The sequence below is a fragment of the Contarinia nasturtii genome, unplaced genomic scaffold (genome assembly GCF_009176525.2).
Source record: "Contarinia nasturtii isolate CC-2019 unplaced genomic scaffold, AAFC_CNas_1.1 Cnas_scaffold_350, whole genome shotgun sequence".
Lineage (NCBI taxonomy): Eukaryota > Metazoa > Arthropoda > Insecta > Diptera > Cecidomyiidae > Contarinia > Contarinia nasturtii.
Window position 1 is genome coordinate 4,892,108 of NW_022197705.1, and position 15,018 is coordinate 4,907,125.

At 32.4% G+C, this 15,018-nt stretch overlaps 3 protein-coding genes across 13 annotated transcripts in view; 2 read left to right on the forward strand and 1 right to left on the reverse strand.

Annotated features, from left to right (window-relative positions):
* The first annotated feature begins 202 nt into the window (after positions 1 to 202).
* On the forward strand, positions 203 to 3,619 carry LOC116338166 (protein phosphatase 1L). Of its 2 annotated transcripts, XR_004200854.1 has the most exons (7): positions 203 to 1,372; positions 1,682 to 2,237; positions 2,337 to 2,485; positions 2,554 to 2,721; positions 2,795 to 2,819; positions 2,906 to 3,151; positions 3,225 to 3,619. XR_004200854.1 is itself a non-coding variant. In XM_031763264.1 (6 exons), the coding sequence occupies exons 1-6, from the start codon at positions 987 to 989 to the stop codon at positions 3,092 to 3,094; spliced, it is 1,473 nt and encodes a 490-aa protein (XP_031619124.1). In that variant the 5' UTR covers positions 203 to 986; the 3' UTR covers positions 3,095 to 3,619. The 2 variants fall into 2 exon arrangements, 1 of the variants encoding a protein (XP_031619124.1); XM_031763264.1 differs by having other exon boundaries at positions 2,906 to 3,619.
* Positions 3,620 to 6,231: 2,612 nt separating this feature from the next.
* On the forward strand, positions 6,232 to 8,838 carry LOC116338196 (laccase-like). Its single transcript, XM_031763308.1, has 8 exons — positions 6,232 to 6,454; positions 6,517 to 6,622; positions 6,689 to 7,352; positions 7,418 to 7,550; positions 7,624 to 7,796; positions 7,873 to 8,056; positions 8,131 to 8,346; positions 8,412 to 8,838. Exons 1-8 carry the CDS (start codon positions 6,319 to 6,321, stop codon positions 8,759 to 8,761), a joined length of 1,962 nt encoding a protein of 653 aa, XP_031619168.1. The 5' UTR covers positions 6,232 to 6,318; the 3' UTR covers positions 8,762 to 8,838.
* A 3,392-nt stretch (positions 8,839 to 12,230) lies between these two features.
* The window catches only part of LOC116337909 (probable G-protein coupled receptor 158), a 59,126-nt gene continuing 56,338 nt past the window's right edge, over positions 12,231 to 15,018 (reverse strand). For all 10 annotated transcript variants that reach the window (XM_031762862.1, XM_031762867.1, XM_031762860.1 and 7 more), the window contains one exon: positions 12,231 to 13,411. In XM_031762862.1, the coding sequence (XP_031618722.1) occupies positions 13,241 to 13,411 (171 nt within the window). In that variant the 3' untranslated portion in view covers positions 12,231 to 13,240. The remainder of the gene's footprint in view (positions 13,412 to 15,018) is intronic.

The following is a 15,018-nucleotide window of genomic DNA, read 5'->3' on the forward strand; positions in this document are numbered from 1 at the left end:
GAAAATTCCCAAGTTTTTTTCTTCATCGGATAAGCTATATTCTATGCTATTTCATCGTTTGTCTTTCAAAATCCAAAAAATGCATATTTATGTCTATTTACATTTTTCCAGCCCTGTGTCAGTGCATCTAACACTATCTATTGTCACTGTCATTTGTATTGTACCATTGTACGCAGAATGAGCCAACCAACTTCACGCCAAACCGTTATTCAATCGAAGAAAATGTAAGCAAGTAACAACAGACAGAGCGAAAAAAAACCCAATACGAAGAAAATTATGGAAAATTAGTGGAGAAATTTACGTAGATTTTTTTGTTGTTGTTTTTTTTTTTTATCAGGCGTCAGTAGTGCATTAAAATCACAATTTGGATTTTGTTTGATTGTGAGTGGTTAAACGAAAAATGTTGATTGCATTTATGCATTTATCTATTCGATTTAAAGGTGATGATTATTGCCCAGCACATTGTACGAATCAAATGTTTTGATTTTATAAAGAGAAGCCTATTTTTATGCGGTGCTTAATTTTGTCTAGAGCTTTCTCTCTCTCTCTCTCGTTTTCATATTTTCTTTTTATTTAAATAATATTGGTGCGTGTGTGAAAATCGGCCAACCATAAAAACAATAACAAACCAGGCCCCTAAAAACAGTGCAGCTCTTTTGTGTATGAAAAGAAACAACGCAATGCATAAATAGATTCCAGCGCATTGATATAATCATTTGTGGCATTTTGTGATTTAAAATATAAAACGAAGTGGCAAATAAATATATTTCACACCATTCTATTGACACAAATGCTTTTTATCGCAAAAGGGAAATTTCAGTGTCATTAAGCAGCCGTTTATTTGTCTGTTTGCTTCATCGTATTCAATTTTTGTAGATTTTGACATTGAAACGTGTCTATATTGAAATCGATAAAAAAAAAAAATAATAATTAAAACGCGAAAAAAATTGAAATCGACGGCCAGGGTATATATACGATAACGCGGTATGGATGACGAACTAGAAGATAAAGTGTTCTATCAAACGTATATATCACACATGAGACTCTTGTCGAAATTTGCTATGGGTATTTCGCCCTTGAACTCTACCATGGCCTATATTTGGAAGCTGTTGCGTTTGTATTGCATACGACCGGAGGTATTATTGTTCGCTGTGCTGTGCATTATCTTTGTGAGTTATTTGCATGTGCTTGAATTATGGAGTCAAAATGTGATGCGACGTGTAAGTCATCATTTCGGTGTGCCATTGTATTCGCCACGAAATACAGGCCGTACACCAGCTCGATCACCGGCTGAACGAAACAGTTGGGAGGAAATTCATGATTACGGCGCAGTTTATGCGGTTCAAGGAAGGCGACCTCGAATGGAAGATCGGTGAGTAAAAGTTTTCTATCATCTTTGATATGAATTTTGATCATTTTGCTTATTTCATTGTGTCAAAGTCTGTTCGGCACAGTGCCTTACATAATTTCAAGCGAATACACGTTCACATTAAGTCAATAGTTAAAAATAGCCACTAAGTTCGGGTGTTGTAGACTTTGTTTATTTTCAAGTCGCTAATTGTGTGTTTTTGCGTTTTGTTTTGCCTCTCACGCATCGCGCATCGCGTGTGATTTTGGTATCTGTTTACCATTTGGACCATTTTTTACATGTCATTTTCCTTTTAATTTATTTCTTCTTCAGCTATGTAATGTCTACAAATATTAAAGGCACAGATGTTACGATTTTTGGCATTCTGGATGGACATGGTGGTGAATTTGCGGCTGTATTTGCCAAAGAACAGCTTATGCAAAAATTGAATAAGAAAATTGAAGAAGCCGTAAATATTGCAGCGGGAAAAGTGTCACCACTACCAATGCGCCGAAATTTCATTGAAAATAAAATCGATCAAGAGCCAACTAATGATGCAGACGATAAGAAAATGGATGATACAGTACAACCGCCCCGAACGCCTGGATCTCAACGACGAAACAAAATGAAAAAGGCATTCAGTCAGGACGACGATTGTAATCCAACGAAATCAAATTGCAAAGAGGAACATGGTTTAATTTTGGGCAAATTGACATCGATTCGATTGGCTAAAGAGAGCTTCTTAAAGACAAATAATAAAATGGTTAAACCGACTGAACATGATGCCGGATACTATGTAGATAGAGATAAGAAAATTAATTTCGGTAAAATGGTTACCGATCTTGTGCTACTCACCGACTATGAACTTGTGGAAAAGGCGAAAAAAGAAGTAAGTGAATGAATCTTTTTCTAAAGTGCTCTGGCACTCAGTTTGAAGTTTAAAAAACTAAATTGATCAACATTCTATAAAAACATGTGCTTTGTTTAGGAAAATGTTGCCGGATCAACTCTGCTACTTGCTGTTCTATACAAAACTCAATTAATTGTGGCCAATGTGGGTGATTCACGTGGTGTTATGTGCGATGGCAAAGGCAATGTGATCCCAATGTCGTTTGATCATAAGCCACAGCAAACCAGGTAAATATTGATTTATCACTGTATTTGAATACATTAAATTCAATTGACACAATCTTTTTTGGACACAGGGAATTGAAACGAATTCAGGAAGCCGGCGGTTTTGTCCAATTCAAAGGAGTATGGCGAGTGGCAGGCATATTGGCGACGTCACGTGCCCTTGGTGATTATCCATTGAAGGAGAAAAATTTTGTCATTGCAGAACCGGATATTTTAACATTTGAGCTAAATGATCACAAGTAAATTTGATTTTTGAATTACTAATTACAATTTTCATTATTGATAATTGAAACGAATTAAATTCTTTTTCAGGCCAAAATTCATAATTCTTGCATCCGTAAGCATAAAAATGACTAATAATTTAAATACATAGAAACATAAAATAAATCAGCATATTAATATCCAAAAAATAATAATTTTCAGGATGGGCTATGGGATACATTTTCAAATGAAGAAGCTGTGGCCTATATCAAAGACAAACTGAATGAACCCCATTTCGGCGCCAAATCTATAACAATCGAATCGTACAATCGAGGCTCCGTCGACAATATAACCGTTATGGTGATTGTATTCAAAGATGGTCGATATCAAATTGGTACCTCAAACAACTAAAATACAAATTGTTATTTATACACCTTACCAGAGGCTCTAATAATTGTTACTGTCTAGGTAATTTAAAATGGTTTAGAAATCGAACGTTGTAATGACGCCTCTGAGATGTTTAATTTTTGTTTAATTTTAGTCAAATTGGTTATTATGTCCTTGGAATTTATGTTAAGCATTTACCTTTGATTTCACATGATTTATATATTTACATTCAACCACGTGTCAAATTCTATGGACTTCATTATATTCATTAGTAATATTAATAACAATAATATTTACAGACACAATATTAATGTGCACTCATTCGATGTCGAAAAAAAATCTTTATAACAAAAAGAACATACATATTTTTGAGTAGAAATCGATACCGAAACGAAACAAACAATGAATGCTGTATAAATTTTTATGCTCGACATAACAAACGAACGATTTATGAAAAATTATATTTTTTGGTGTTTCAGAGGAAATGTATTGATATTCTATATACTAATTTATTTGAAAAAGAAATGAAAAAACAACAACAAACATTAATCAAATGTACATATTTTTTTAGATAAGAAAATCCTATTTACCTATTTACAGATTTTATTAGGATTAAATGAGAAAATTTGTCACAATCAAGTTTCCGAACTAATTCAATTGATATATAAATAAAATGGTAAATATGAACCGCAACTCTGAGTTTTATTTCTAATATGCCTTATATATAAGCAATATGACAATGTTTACCATAAATTCAGTCATTATTTCCTTCTTAATAATTCAATTATGTCTACGGTATTTATCAATGAGCGCTAATATCGTAGATTTTTTTTTATCGATTCCACCAATACGACATCTACTAAAAAACTCGCCGATTTCTGTTACTAGTGGTGTTTTAATACAGCTCGTGTAAACGTACAAAGGACTCTGCACTCAGTCGTCAATCGTAGCTGCTTGTGCAAAATTTACAATACATACGCATACACAGGATCGGAGTCTGTGTTTTCTTTTGTATTAGTTCGTCTGTAATACAGCCATAGCCGTATAGTTCGCTCGAGCTGTGTCAAAGCAACAGTAGTAACAAAAATCAGTATCTTTTTTAACAGATGTCGTATTCGTAGAATCGATAAAATTAATTCGTATGGGGAATATACGATACTAGTTCCCATCGGTATTTATTGCACTAATCAGCGTATATAAAACTAATTTATGATATACTGTCTTACACCTCGTTAAAATTGAAGTACACAAAAAATAATTTAAATATTTCCATGCTTCAATTAAAAAGACGTAAGAAGAGCATTAGCAGTTAAGTAATTAAAAGCGGGATTTTCCCCATCACAGCAAATATGATAATTGATGTCAGATGATGACTTTAATTGCACGTAATCAAATGTGTTACTAATCAAAAGTACTGCGCAAAAGATTTTGTCAATAGAACTTAATGTATCCAAATAAAGTGATAAATCAATATTTGACTACCTTTTAGAAATTTCCTTAAAGTCCTAGTGGAGGATCCTTATCATTCAGGTTTCTGTTAATCAGTTTTGGTTTTCTTTAGATAAATCGGTGATTAGTCGATTGTATCCTACATTATGATTTTTTCCCTAATCTATATGACGCTGAGTTACTAATTTACGAGTCTATGCTGAAACCCATATCTTCGTTATGCACACATTCGGGACCGACTATTGCTTAACGGGCCCTCCGAAGCACGGTGGACACAGTAACTCATGACTACATACAATATTCTACGATGGTCACCCATTCAAACACTAACCACAGCATATGCAGCTTAACTTCAGTGATCGAATAGTACCGTAGTAGCTACTGTGCACACTGACTTTTTTTTGACTACCTTAATATTTATTATTGAAAAATAGTGAAAGAGCCATGTCCGATGGATAGAGATAGATGTTCAAATCAATTCTATTCTGCTTTTAGTTTTTGTACATTTTGTAAATGTTAATTAATGATACATATATACGTCCCAATTAGGTAATTGTCAATTATTCATGTGATTGAATTCCTTCAACTACAGGTTACTATTATCTTTTTATTGTAAACAACATGTTGTTAAACAATGATCTAACATGCCATAAAAGTCACTAAATTCACGCCATTATTGTAAAAAAAAAAATCTACGGAAAATTTGGTTTTGCAAATAATCAAATGTTAGTAGTATCAGCCTAAGTAGGTTAATTATTTAATATTTCTAAAACAATTGTCTCTACAACCACACAAACATGAGAATTAAATGCAATTCGTGTGAACATAGCTGGGAAGACAGGGGTGGAGGGGGGAATTACCCCCCTCTGAGGAATTAAATTGTGGCAATACTCCTTTAAAAATTACACGACATTTCAATTACCCCTTTACGAATTTACTCTTTCCGAGAAGGTGTTTGCACTAGACAGAATGGACTTTTGGGAAAATTCTTTTAATTTGTTAGGGTTTTTAGGAATAAAATTCTTTTGATTTGCTAGGGTTTTTAGGAATACAATTCTTTGGATTTGGTAGAGTTTTTAACGAGAAAAATCGTCCAATTTACAAATTCTCCCCTCGGTCATAAATTTTGATCCGGATGAAATAAAAAACGCCTTATTTTTACACTAAAAGCTATATTTAGTAAAATATTATTTACCCCCTCATAATTTTTGAAAAGTTTGAAATTACCCCTTTACAAATTAGAATAAATTTTCATTACCCCTCCCCTTCGCACCCCTGAATTTTTCAGTCTGCCCAGCTATGCGTGTGAACGGGCAATGATGTCACAAATAAAATTTATGTCTATATTGCATGGAAAAATTTCAAATTGTTACTTTTACTCAAAATTATATAAAATTGCGAATATATCAGTGAGAGTTGTTTGAAAATCTATATAAAAATAAATGACGCTTTTGTTGAAAAGAAATTTAAAGACTAGATCGTGAATATCGTAAAAAATGTGCTCTTGATAATATTTAAGATTTGATTAGAAATCATAAAATGTTGAATGAGTGTCAAAAATCTGCTTATCTGAATCGATTGTATAGTGCCTGAGTATATCAGAGGAAGTTAATTTTTATTTTCAAATATTCTAATCGGATTTTTGGAGCATGGCTATTAAAATTTGATATATGACATTGAAAAAACTGAGAGTATAAAAGCTCTTTCGATTATCATACTAATCAGTTCGAGTGTATTGCTCATGTCGATTTCTTCGAATTTCATAAAATATTCGAAGAATTTTGCAATTCAGCAGCAAAATGGTGGCACGATATATTTTTAAGAAATCGATCGTAATCGTTTTACTCTGTTTGATTCCATTTACGATCTGTTCTTGCGAGGCAGGAAGTCAAACGGTTTTGTCTACAAACGATTTGAATGAAAGATACGGCCAAGGTATGTGAAAGAAGTACACGGTTTCAATTTGATTTAATTAAACTAAAATCATCCCCATCCAGCAAACCGAACATACAACGATGGAATCAGTTGTTACCGTGACTGCGATGGCACACCAAAAAATTGTTACTTCAAATTTATGGTAGAAACCTATGACACAATGTCTAAGTAAGTTAAATCCCTTTCACCTTTCTAGAATCTATTTTTCAACATTTTATACGAATCATTTTACAGATTATGTGGTGATTGTGTGAATGGTATATTAAGTGATTGTTTCAATCCTGGTTGTGTAACTGCAAACGGTGTTGAACGTAATATAATGACAGTAAATCGCGAATTACCAGGAACACCAATCAATGTTTGCAAAGATGATCGTGTCATTATCGATGTGACAAATCATTTGCCCGGAGCTGAATTGTCAATTCATTGGCACGGAGTTTATCAAACAGAAACACCGTGGATGGATGGTGTGCCAATGGTAACACAATGCCCAATCCCATCAGGAACTACATTCCGCTACGATTTCCATGTACGTGAATCAGGTACTCATTACTATCACGCACATTCAGGCGTGCACAGAACCAATGGTCTCACCGGAACAATGAACGTTCGCCAACCAGATGATACAAATGCAGAATTTTACGATTACGATAGAGCAGAACATTCGATTTTATTGGCTGATTGGTATAACTTTTTGGCGGAGGATTTTTCGCCAGGAATTCAAAGTAGGCCATTACAACCCGATAGTATTTTAATCAATGGACGTGGAAGTTTTAACAATTCTGAATTCGGAAATTTCACCTATGCTCCATTGGAAGTATTTTATGTTGAGAGAGGAAAACGACACCTGTTCCGTATTGATAATGCCGCATCACATAACTGTCCCTTTGAATTTAGTGTTCGTATCTTTAAATGTGACTTATTTCAAATGAATTGTTCTCATTTAAAATGATTGAATTCTAGATTGAGGATCATAAATTGACAGTGACTGCAACAGATGGTTATCCGATTCGGCCAGTAACTGTGGACCGTGTTGTTTCACAAGCAGGAGAGCGATATGATGTTGTTATTGATGCAATAAATGATGCAAATATAAGTAAGCTGGTCATACGAAATGAATCTATTTAAATGTAATCGTTAATTTGAGGAAAATCATTTTTGTTTTGCAGAACAAAAATTAATTCGAGTTCGTGCTTTGGGCACTTGTGCTACTCTTCAGTTACAAGAATTCGCTAGAATCGTTTTTGTAAACAATTTGGATAAATATTTTGTTCGGGAAGCAAACCAAGAACCATTGAATACAAGACCGAGCTATAATTCACTGGACGACCCCACAGCAGCTGTAAGTTTTGGCAATTAATTAAAGTTTTTTCATGGTTTTCGGAAGTGAATGTTACAATTTTATTATTCTATCACAGTATTTGAATCATCCGCAAACAGATTGCACTGATAAAACTTCAAATAGTCTTTGCGTTGCAGCCTTACAGCAAAAAGACATATCAAGTCCCACTGGAGGGAACTTAAGATTTGAAAACATCGCAAATGGTTTTCCATTTGAATTCCGAAACATAATTGGTCAAGAAAGACCAAGCGTTTACTTGAGTATGTTTTTTAACATTTTTAATAAGCATATCATGAATTTAGTTTAACATCTACCGATTTTACTTTAAATTTAGCTGCTGGTAACGTGACCATGGTATCAACGATAAATAATATTTCGAGTGTTCATCCGCCATTCTCAATTCTAACTCAAGATGATTCTAGCCTCAAATATTGTAATGCTGATAATTTACCGTCAAATTGTGAACCTGGAAAGGTGTGCTATTGCACTCACTTAACCAAACTTGAACTTTGCAAAGTCTATGAATTCTTCTTGTATGATTTGGCCGGTCGTAAGTATTTGATCATATTGAACTCATTCGGCTCAGACCTCATATACATTCTTCATTTTATATAGAACCAGGAGGGCCGATAAGTCATCCAATTCATTTGCATGGTTACGGATTTCAAGTAGTCGATATGGGAACCTTGAACCAATATAAATCTAGAACAACAGCATTCGCAGATTCTCAATATCTACCTCCAGTCAAGGATACAGTAAGTATTCCAAGCGGAGGATTCGTTCGATTACGGTTTAAATCGTGTAATCCGGGCTATTGGTATTTCCATTGCCACTTTGAATTTCACATGCACACGGGCATGATGGCCATCTTTAAAGTTGGCGAAAGAGAAGACATGGTACCACCACCACCGAATTTTCCAACTTGTGGAAACTTTATGCCTTCTGTCGATACTTGTACAGTCTAGACCTTTTATAATAATTAAAAGTCGAAACTTCATCCAAAAATGTGTTGACCAAGTAATAAATAACAATGACTGAACAATGACTGTTTTTCACTTTTTCACAAAGTAAAGTAATTGTACCCACAATCTCTCTCCCTGTGTGATACTTTTTTAACATCATTCACTGTATTAAAGAGGCACTATTCACAAAATATTTTTCTATCTATATAAGAGCTGTATATTAATAAGGAACTAATAATAATCTTCAAAAGGAACTAATAATTTGCCATACATATTTTATTATTTGTGTCTGTATGATAAGACATTCTCTTACACGTGTAGCTATCTGGCGCTTGCAATAAAATTTAATTGATAATTGTTCTATATAAATACTAACAAAGGTAAATCAGCATCATTTTATGAGATTTATGAACTTCCAAAAAATGCCATTAAAAATTAGACAACAAATAAATGGTAAATTATGGAAGGCATTCTATAGTAAATCAGGACCAAACTCTAAACACTTCTAATATTATATCTTCAACCAGTGCATTTTTTATTTACACTAGATCATTTAAACTGACATCTAAGTTGAAATTCAATGTGTATTACTGTGAGGATGCCACGATCTAAATATCCCGGCAGGCAGCTGCCACTGGCTTGAAATAGAATCACGCTCAGGCATTGAAATAGAGTGGAAAGTTTCGAATGGAAACAGTAGATGTGATTGTAACAATAAAATTGTTTTTATAACTATAACAATAACTTTTATTGTTATTACACTCGTGTTGGGGAATCTCATTTTTCTACTAAAATCTTCAATCTTAACAAATTTGAAGAAATTTCAAATCGTCAAAATCTGTTTATCTAGATTTAAACAAATGACAACAATGATCTTAGATAATGATGTTCTTGATTATATTGTAGTAAAACGATATATCAAAAGTATGATCTTTCTCCATGATAAAAATGCCAATTCAATACCATTTCCGAATAAATCAAATTCCTGTATGTGTTTAATGAGATATTTAATTTGGTCGAGACTAAAAAAATAAATATGAAACACTCAATGAAACACAGAATATGGTCCACGCTTTTATTTAAATAAAGTACTCATTATACTCACCAAATACTTGCTATTTCAAGTTTACTCTGATGAAATTAATGTGTTAAATGGATTAAGGAAAATTTATCGCCAGATAAATTTCTATAAAAACCAGCTCCAGCTGTGTCGAAAAATGCAAACAGATATGGGATTGAAATAAAACTCAAATTTAATACATAGAATCTCTATGTATTCTTTTGTTACTACATATAAATACATGTTACATGTTAACATTTATCTTTTTTAAGTTTTTTTCAAATTTATTTTATGAATTTATTTTTTCATAACATATTCCTATTTACATAATAGATCATAAACCCCGTATGTTTTTTTTTGGTTTGCTTTCAGTTGCGATGGCAGCATGACACAGTTAGTGAATGTTAAAAGACTGAACTAAAAGCATATTTGATATAGTGCAATCGGATACATTACATTTATTTCAATAGAATAAATGCATTAAGATTAATGACAGATACATTCGAAGAGGTACAATTATTTAGCAAAGACTTATCCATGCTCAGCATGTGAGCTGCAAAGAAACATTGAATAGTATATCGATATAAAGTGATGATTCATTACATACGTTTGTTTTTTTTTTGGTTTAAATTTTGGATATACAAGTTGAGTTTTTAGTCTAAAATTACATTTTAATAGCTCATATTTTATTAACTACAATCTTTAGCATTTTCCAGTTTCACATAAAGAATGTGTTTGGGTCTATGAAAGCCGCAAGCTCTGTGTGTGTGTGTGTGTGTTTTTGTGGAATACAATTGTTCGTCTTCGTTGATTTGCAAATTAGTAGATGGAAAAGCGATAAATGTTTGTGTATGTGCATGAAAGAGCAGTTCCTAGTTGCTGTTATGTCCTATTAGCTTAACCTATATTCATATATCATCATCATCTCTCTGTTGCTGTTATTATTTTGCTGAACTCCTGTTGGGCGGCAATTCTTCTGCTTACTTAATCATAATATCATCTTTTAGATTTAATACATAATCATTCTGATATCTTAGCTAAATATTCCCATCCAACTTTGAGGTTTATGTTTTAAAATAGATTCATTCGCGTCGTAAAGATCTTAGCACTGCACATGCATTGTTAGTTTTTAAAGTTTTATGCTTTTTTATAATGTGTACATAACAATGTAATCAGAAGTTTTCTGAAAGTTTGTATTACCAGTATAGGTTGGTGTTCTTTGGAGAAAATTTTCAATTTTATTATCAAAATTCGTAATTGGTATGTGGCTATTGCCAATCGAAACATTGTTATTTGTACCGAACTTCCCTCTGCAAAATTGTCAATAAAAGGAAGTTCCATTGACATAATTCGTGGATATTCGAATCCAGTCCTTGAATTTGATTAATAAATTGAAATTTCTCTTCAAGTGAGGTATCTTTACTGGTTAGGGCTTAGAGGGAAGCAGCGTTGTCAGAAAGTTGCTCTTTTTTTAAAAAATAATGTCGTTCAAATGAACTTTGCAAATATTTCATGAAAGGAAAATCAGTTAGCGTAATCACGAATAAAACATATTTGTGAACAAAATGATAAACAATTCCACCATTTGCTTGGTTCGTTTGTTTGTCATTTTAACAATAAATTTCTTTTTTCTTCATTTAATTTCTCCCTATCATTTATCATAATCATAATCATAATGAACTATCTTTATATTTGTGCATCAGATGCGAAATATAATTTCTGATATTAATTAATTTAATTAGTTAACAGCGCTTCTTTATGTTTGTATTTGTAATGTACATGTTATTAAATATATTTTTTTTTTTTCATGTATATAAATACTTAAAATAATTTTGGTTGATTCGGTTGAGAAAGGGACAGTGAGAGAAAATATGTTTGAAAAGAATTCAAATTAATTCACTTTAATGATGATTAACAGGGATCGAGAGACAAGCGCAATAAGGGCACACTATATAAACGCCATCTATTAATAACCGACTAACTACAATGTAAATCAAAGGTATCTGTTTCCCCTTTTTATTCACTCCCTTCTCCTCTCGCTATACTTTTACATTGTAGTTAGCCTGTTTTACAAAGATGTCGTTTCTGTGTAAGATGTGTGACGTCACAATGTATTTATATGGATAGCGCTCGACTCTCGACAGGGATGTGGAAGGGTTTTTAAAAAAAATGAATTTCATTCCAAAAAATAAATAAATAAAATAAACCATGTTTAATCATATTATAGTTTTGCGTGCAAATGCAATAGAAACAACAAAAAACACATTTGCATGTAAATATGGCAACGTAAACGTTGAGCAAATAACGAAATCCATTTGATGCATTTCAATTTAATGCTGTAAAAACGAGTTACCAAACATTTACAAAAAAAAATGTAAACAATCAACAAAATGATGAAAATGGCGAGACAAATAAATAAAAAAGGATATCATTTAATTTTGTATCATATTTTGTTTAAAAAAGTGACAATTATATAACCTAGTAGATGTTGACATATGATCAAATTTTACATTTAATTAACTCAAATGGTTTCTTATTAAGAACTATGTACAAATTGGCTTCTTTTTTGAATTATTGTGTGCTTTTCATTATCATTGTGTGTGTGCTTCATTTTAAAAAATAACAAAATTAATTCGATGACCGATACAAAAATTGCTTTAAATGTGGAAAACTGGATTTGTATGCTGTTTCTGTTTGGCATAACAATCACGCACCAAACACAACAAAACAAAAATGGAAATCTGTCTGTGTTTGGATTGTAATTTGATGGATTTATTTGATTTTTGTTCGCTGCTTCGAATAAACACTGAACTTTTGCGCGCATGGATTTATTAACTAGAGAAAACTGAACGAAAAATCACAACTCAAATTATATAACTATCAAATGTGAAACGTATACGTTTCGCAAGCTATATATCGTATTGATTAAGCTTTCTATATTGGAATTTTCGGTATCTTTTGCTAATTTTTTGGCTTCTTCGTTTTAGTTTATTATGTTTACTTGCGCTTTAGAATCAAATACGCAAATTTCTATTTTGAGAAAAATAGAATGAAACAATTAAATTTACTATACAAGACTTTTTTTTGTAGCAACTTTCTTATAGTTAATTATGATTATTTATGCGGATTTATTTCGGAATCGATCTTGTATTTGACGGATATTTCCGTATAATTTTGCTATTTGGTGAATTAAATTTGTTTTTCTTCTTTTGGGGGGAGATTAATGAGGTGTCACAATGATTTTTTTTTTGTATTATATAATGATCAATATGGCTCGTTCATATTTTCCCGTCGTGTTTTTTCCCTATGCGGTATGTGTGAGCTAACAACATATGTGCCTAAGTCAATAAATTATGCTACAGTATTAGTGACACAATCATGTGTGTATTGATGCATGCAATGCGATAAGTTGTTTGATGTGATTAATTATAGATTCCTGATTTGGTTGTTGAAAATGCGGATGGTTCGCCACCAGTGTCCGTTGGTCCTTCAACGGAACACACTGAATCCTCAGGTGTTCGCGATGGTTCGGCTTCGGTCATTTCGGTGTCGTGCGCATGATGACGATGACTTCGATGTTTTGCACTTAATGCCTATTTTATCATCGCAAATCGATTAATGAAAAGAGAATGATACAGAGAGATATAATCATAAAACATATGGCAATATTTCGTCATATAATAATTGCCCACAATAAAATATGTTGACACACACGTGAAAATAATCTCGAAAAAGCAACATATTTTTGTGTAATTCAGTTTACAAACAGTTATTGTTTGCATTTTGCGTTAATGCACAACAAAAACAAAACGAACGAAAAAAAAAAACATATAAAACAAGAATAACCGAATATTACAAACAAATATGAGAAAGCTCTATAAAACTTGAACATGTTGTATGTGTGTATTAGTATATGTATTACATTTGAAATATAAAGAGTAAAAATATGTAGCATGTTGAAATTCAAGCTTATAAAAAGCCAAAAAGCTGACACAAAATATAATAATATACCAAATAAATATACAAAAATATATGACATATAAATGCATTTGAATCTGTTCGGCCTTGTTTTCATGTTTTAACAACAGAATATGGTTACCCAGAGCATTTTTCTACCCGGTTATACCGATTAATGACAATAGACAAAATATAATAAGAAAGAGAGGGATAGAAATATGACACAGACGTAGACACGTACATATAAAATGATAGAGGTGAATAAAAAGATCGGTAATAAACTGAGAACGTGTAAGAGAATGAGTTAGAGAGAAAATCAAAAAGCGATTTATAGTTGGAATGTGGAAAAATTGTATAAAATTTATAGCAGAAGAAGACACATAAAAGCATACAGAGATTTGGTTATGACAAAATGGAAAACGACGATTCGCAACAACTTTTTCGAACCGATTGTGAAGAGATTGTTTTGCCAACGAATGGGTCTTATCCCATTTTTTTTCTGTTCTTTGCCATCACTTGAAACATTTTCGATTATCTTTGCTGGACTAAACGAAACGACACCAATAACGAACGATAGAACAAACGAAAACGAATGTAAAATGGTTATTACATATTTGAATGGTTTATCTATAGAGAAGAATTTAAAGTCATAAGCCGTTTTCACATTTCATACAACCCTTCTACATTGTGGCGGTGGATTGACAGAGAAAGATATATAAAAAAAAAGACTGCGCGCATTTGAATCGTTCACAATTGAGAGAATGAATCTGACTGCATATTCAGTTTCGACAACAGCTGGTTAACGATTTATTCGTTGGCTGTTCAAAGTTCCTTCGCCAACATCGAAGTTCGAGTTCGAACGAATGTTTAATTTTATGCTATCATTAGTCCATATCATCAACTAGATATTCAGTCATATTCATTCTTTGGTTGGAATGGTTTTAATGGTTGCAATAAAATCGCCCATATATTTCTTTCCATTTATGTATATTTGCAAATGTTAACATAAGCTATATGAGCGTGTACAAGTGTGAGTCATGAGGCTATATATATATTTGTACATATGTTATTGTGTGGGCTATGTTTGGATTGTTTCCAAAAAGTAGAAGGAAAAAAAAGAGTAAAATAAAACTGCCTTTGAAAGCAAAATACATAAAAATAAAGGGAATTCAAAGCAAAATCAAAATTGGTCAGAATTATCTTGACAATTTACGCTCCATGTACTCTAATCAGATTTCGGTAC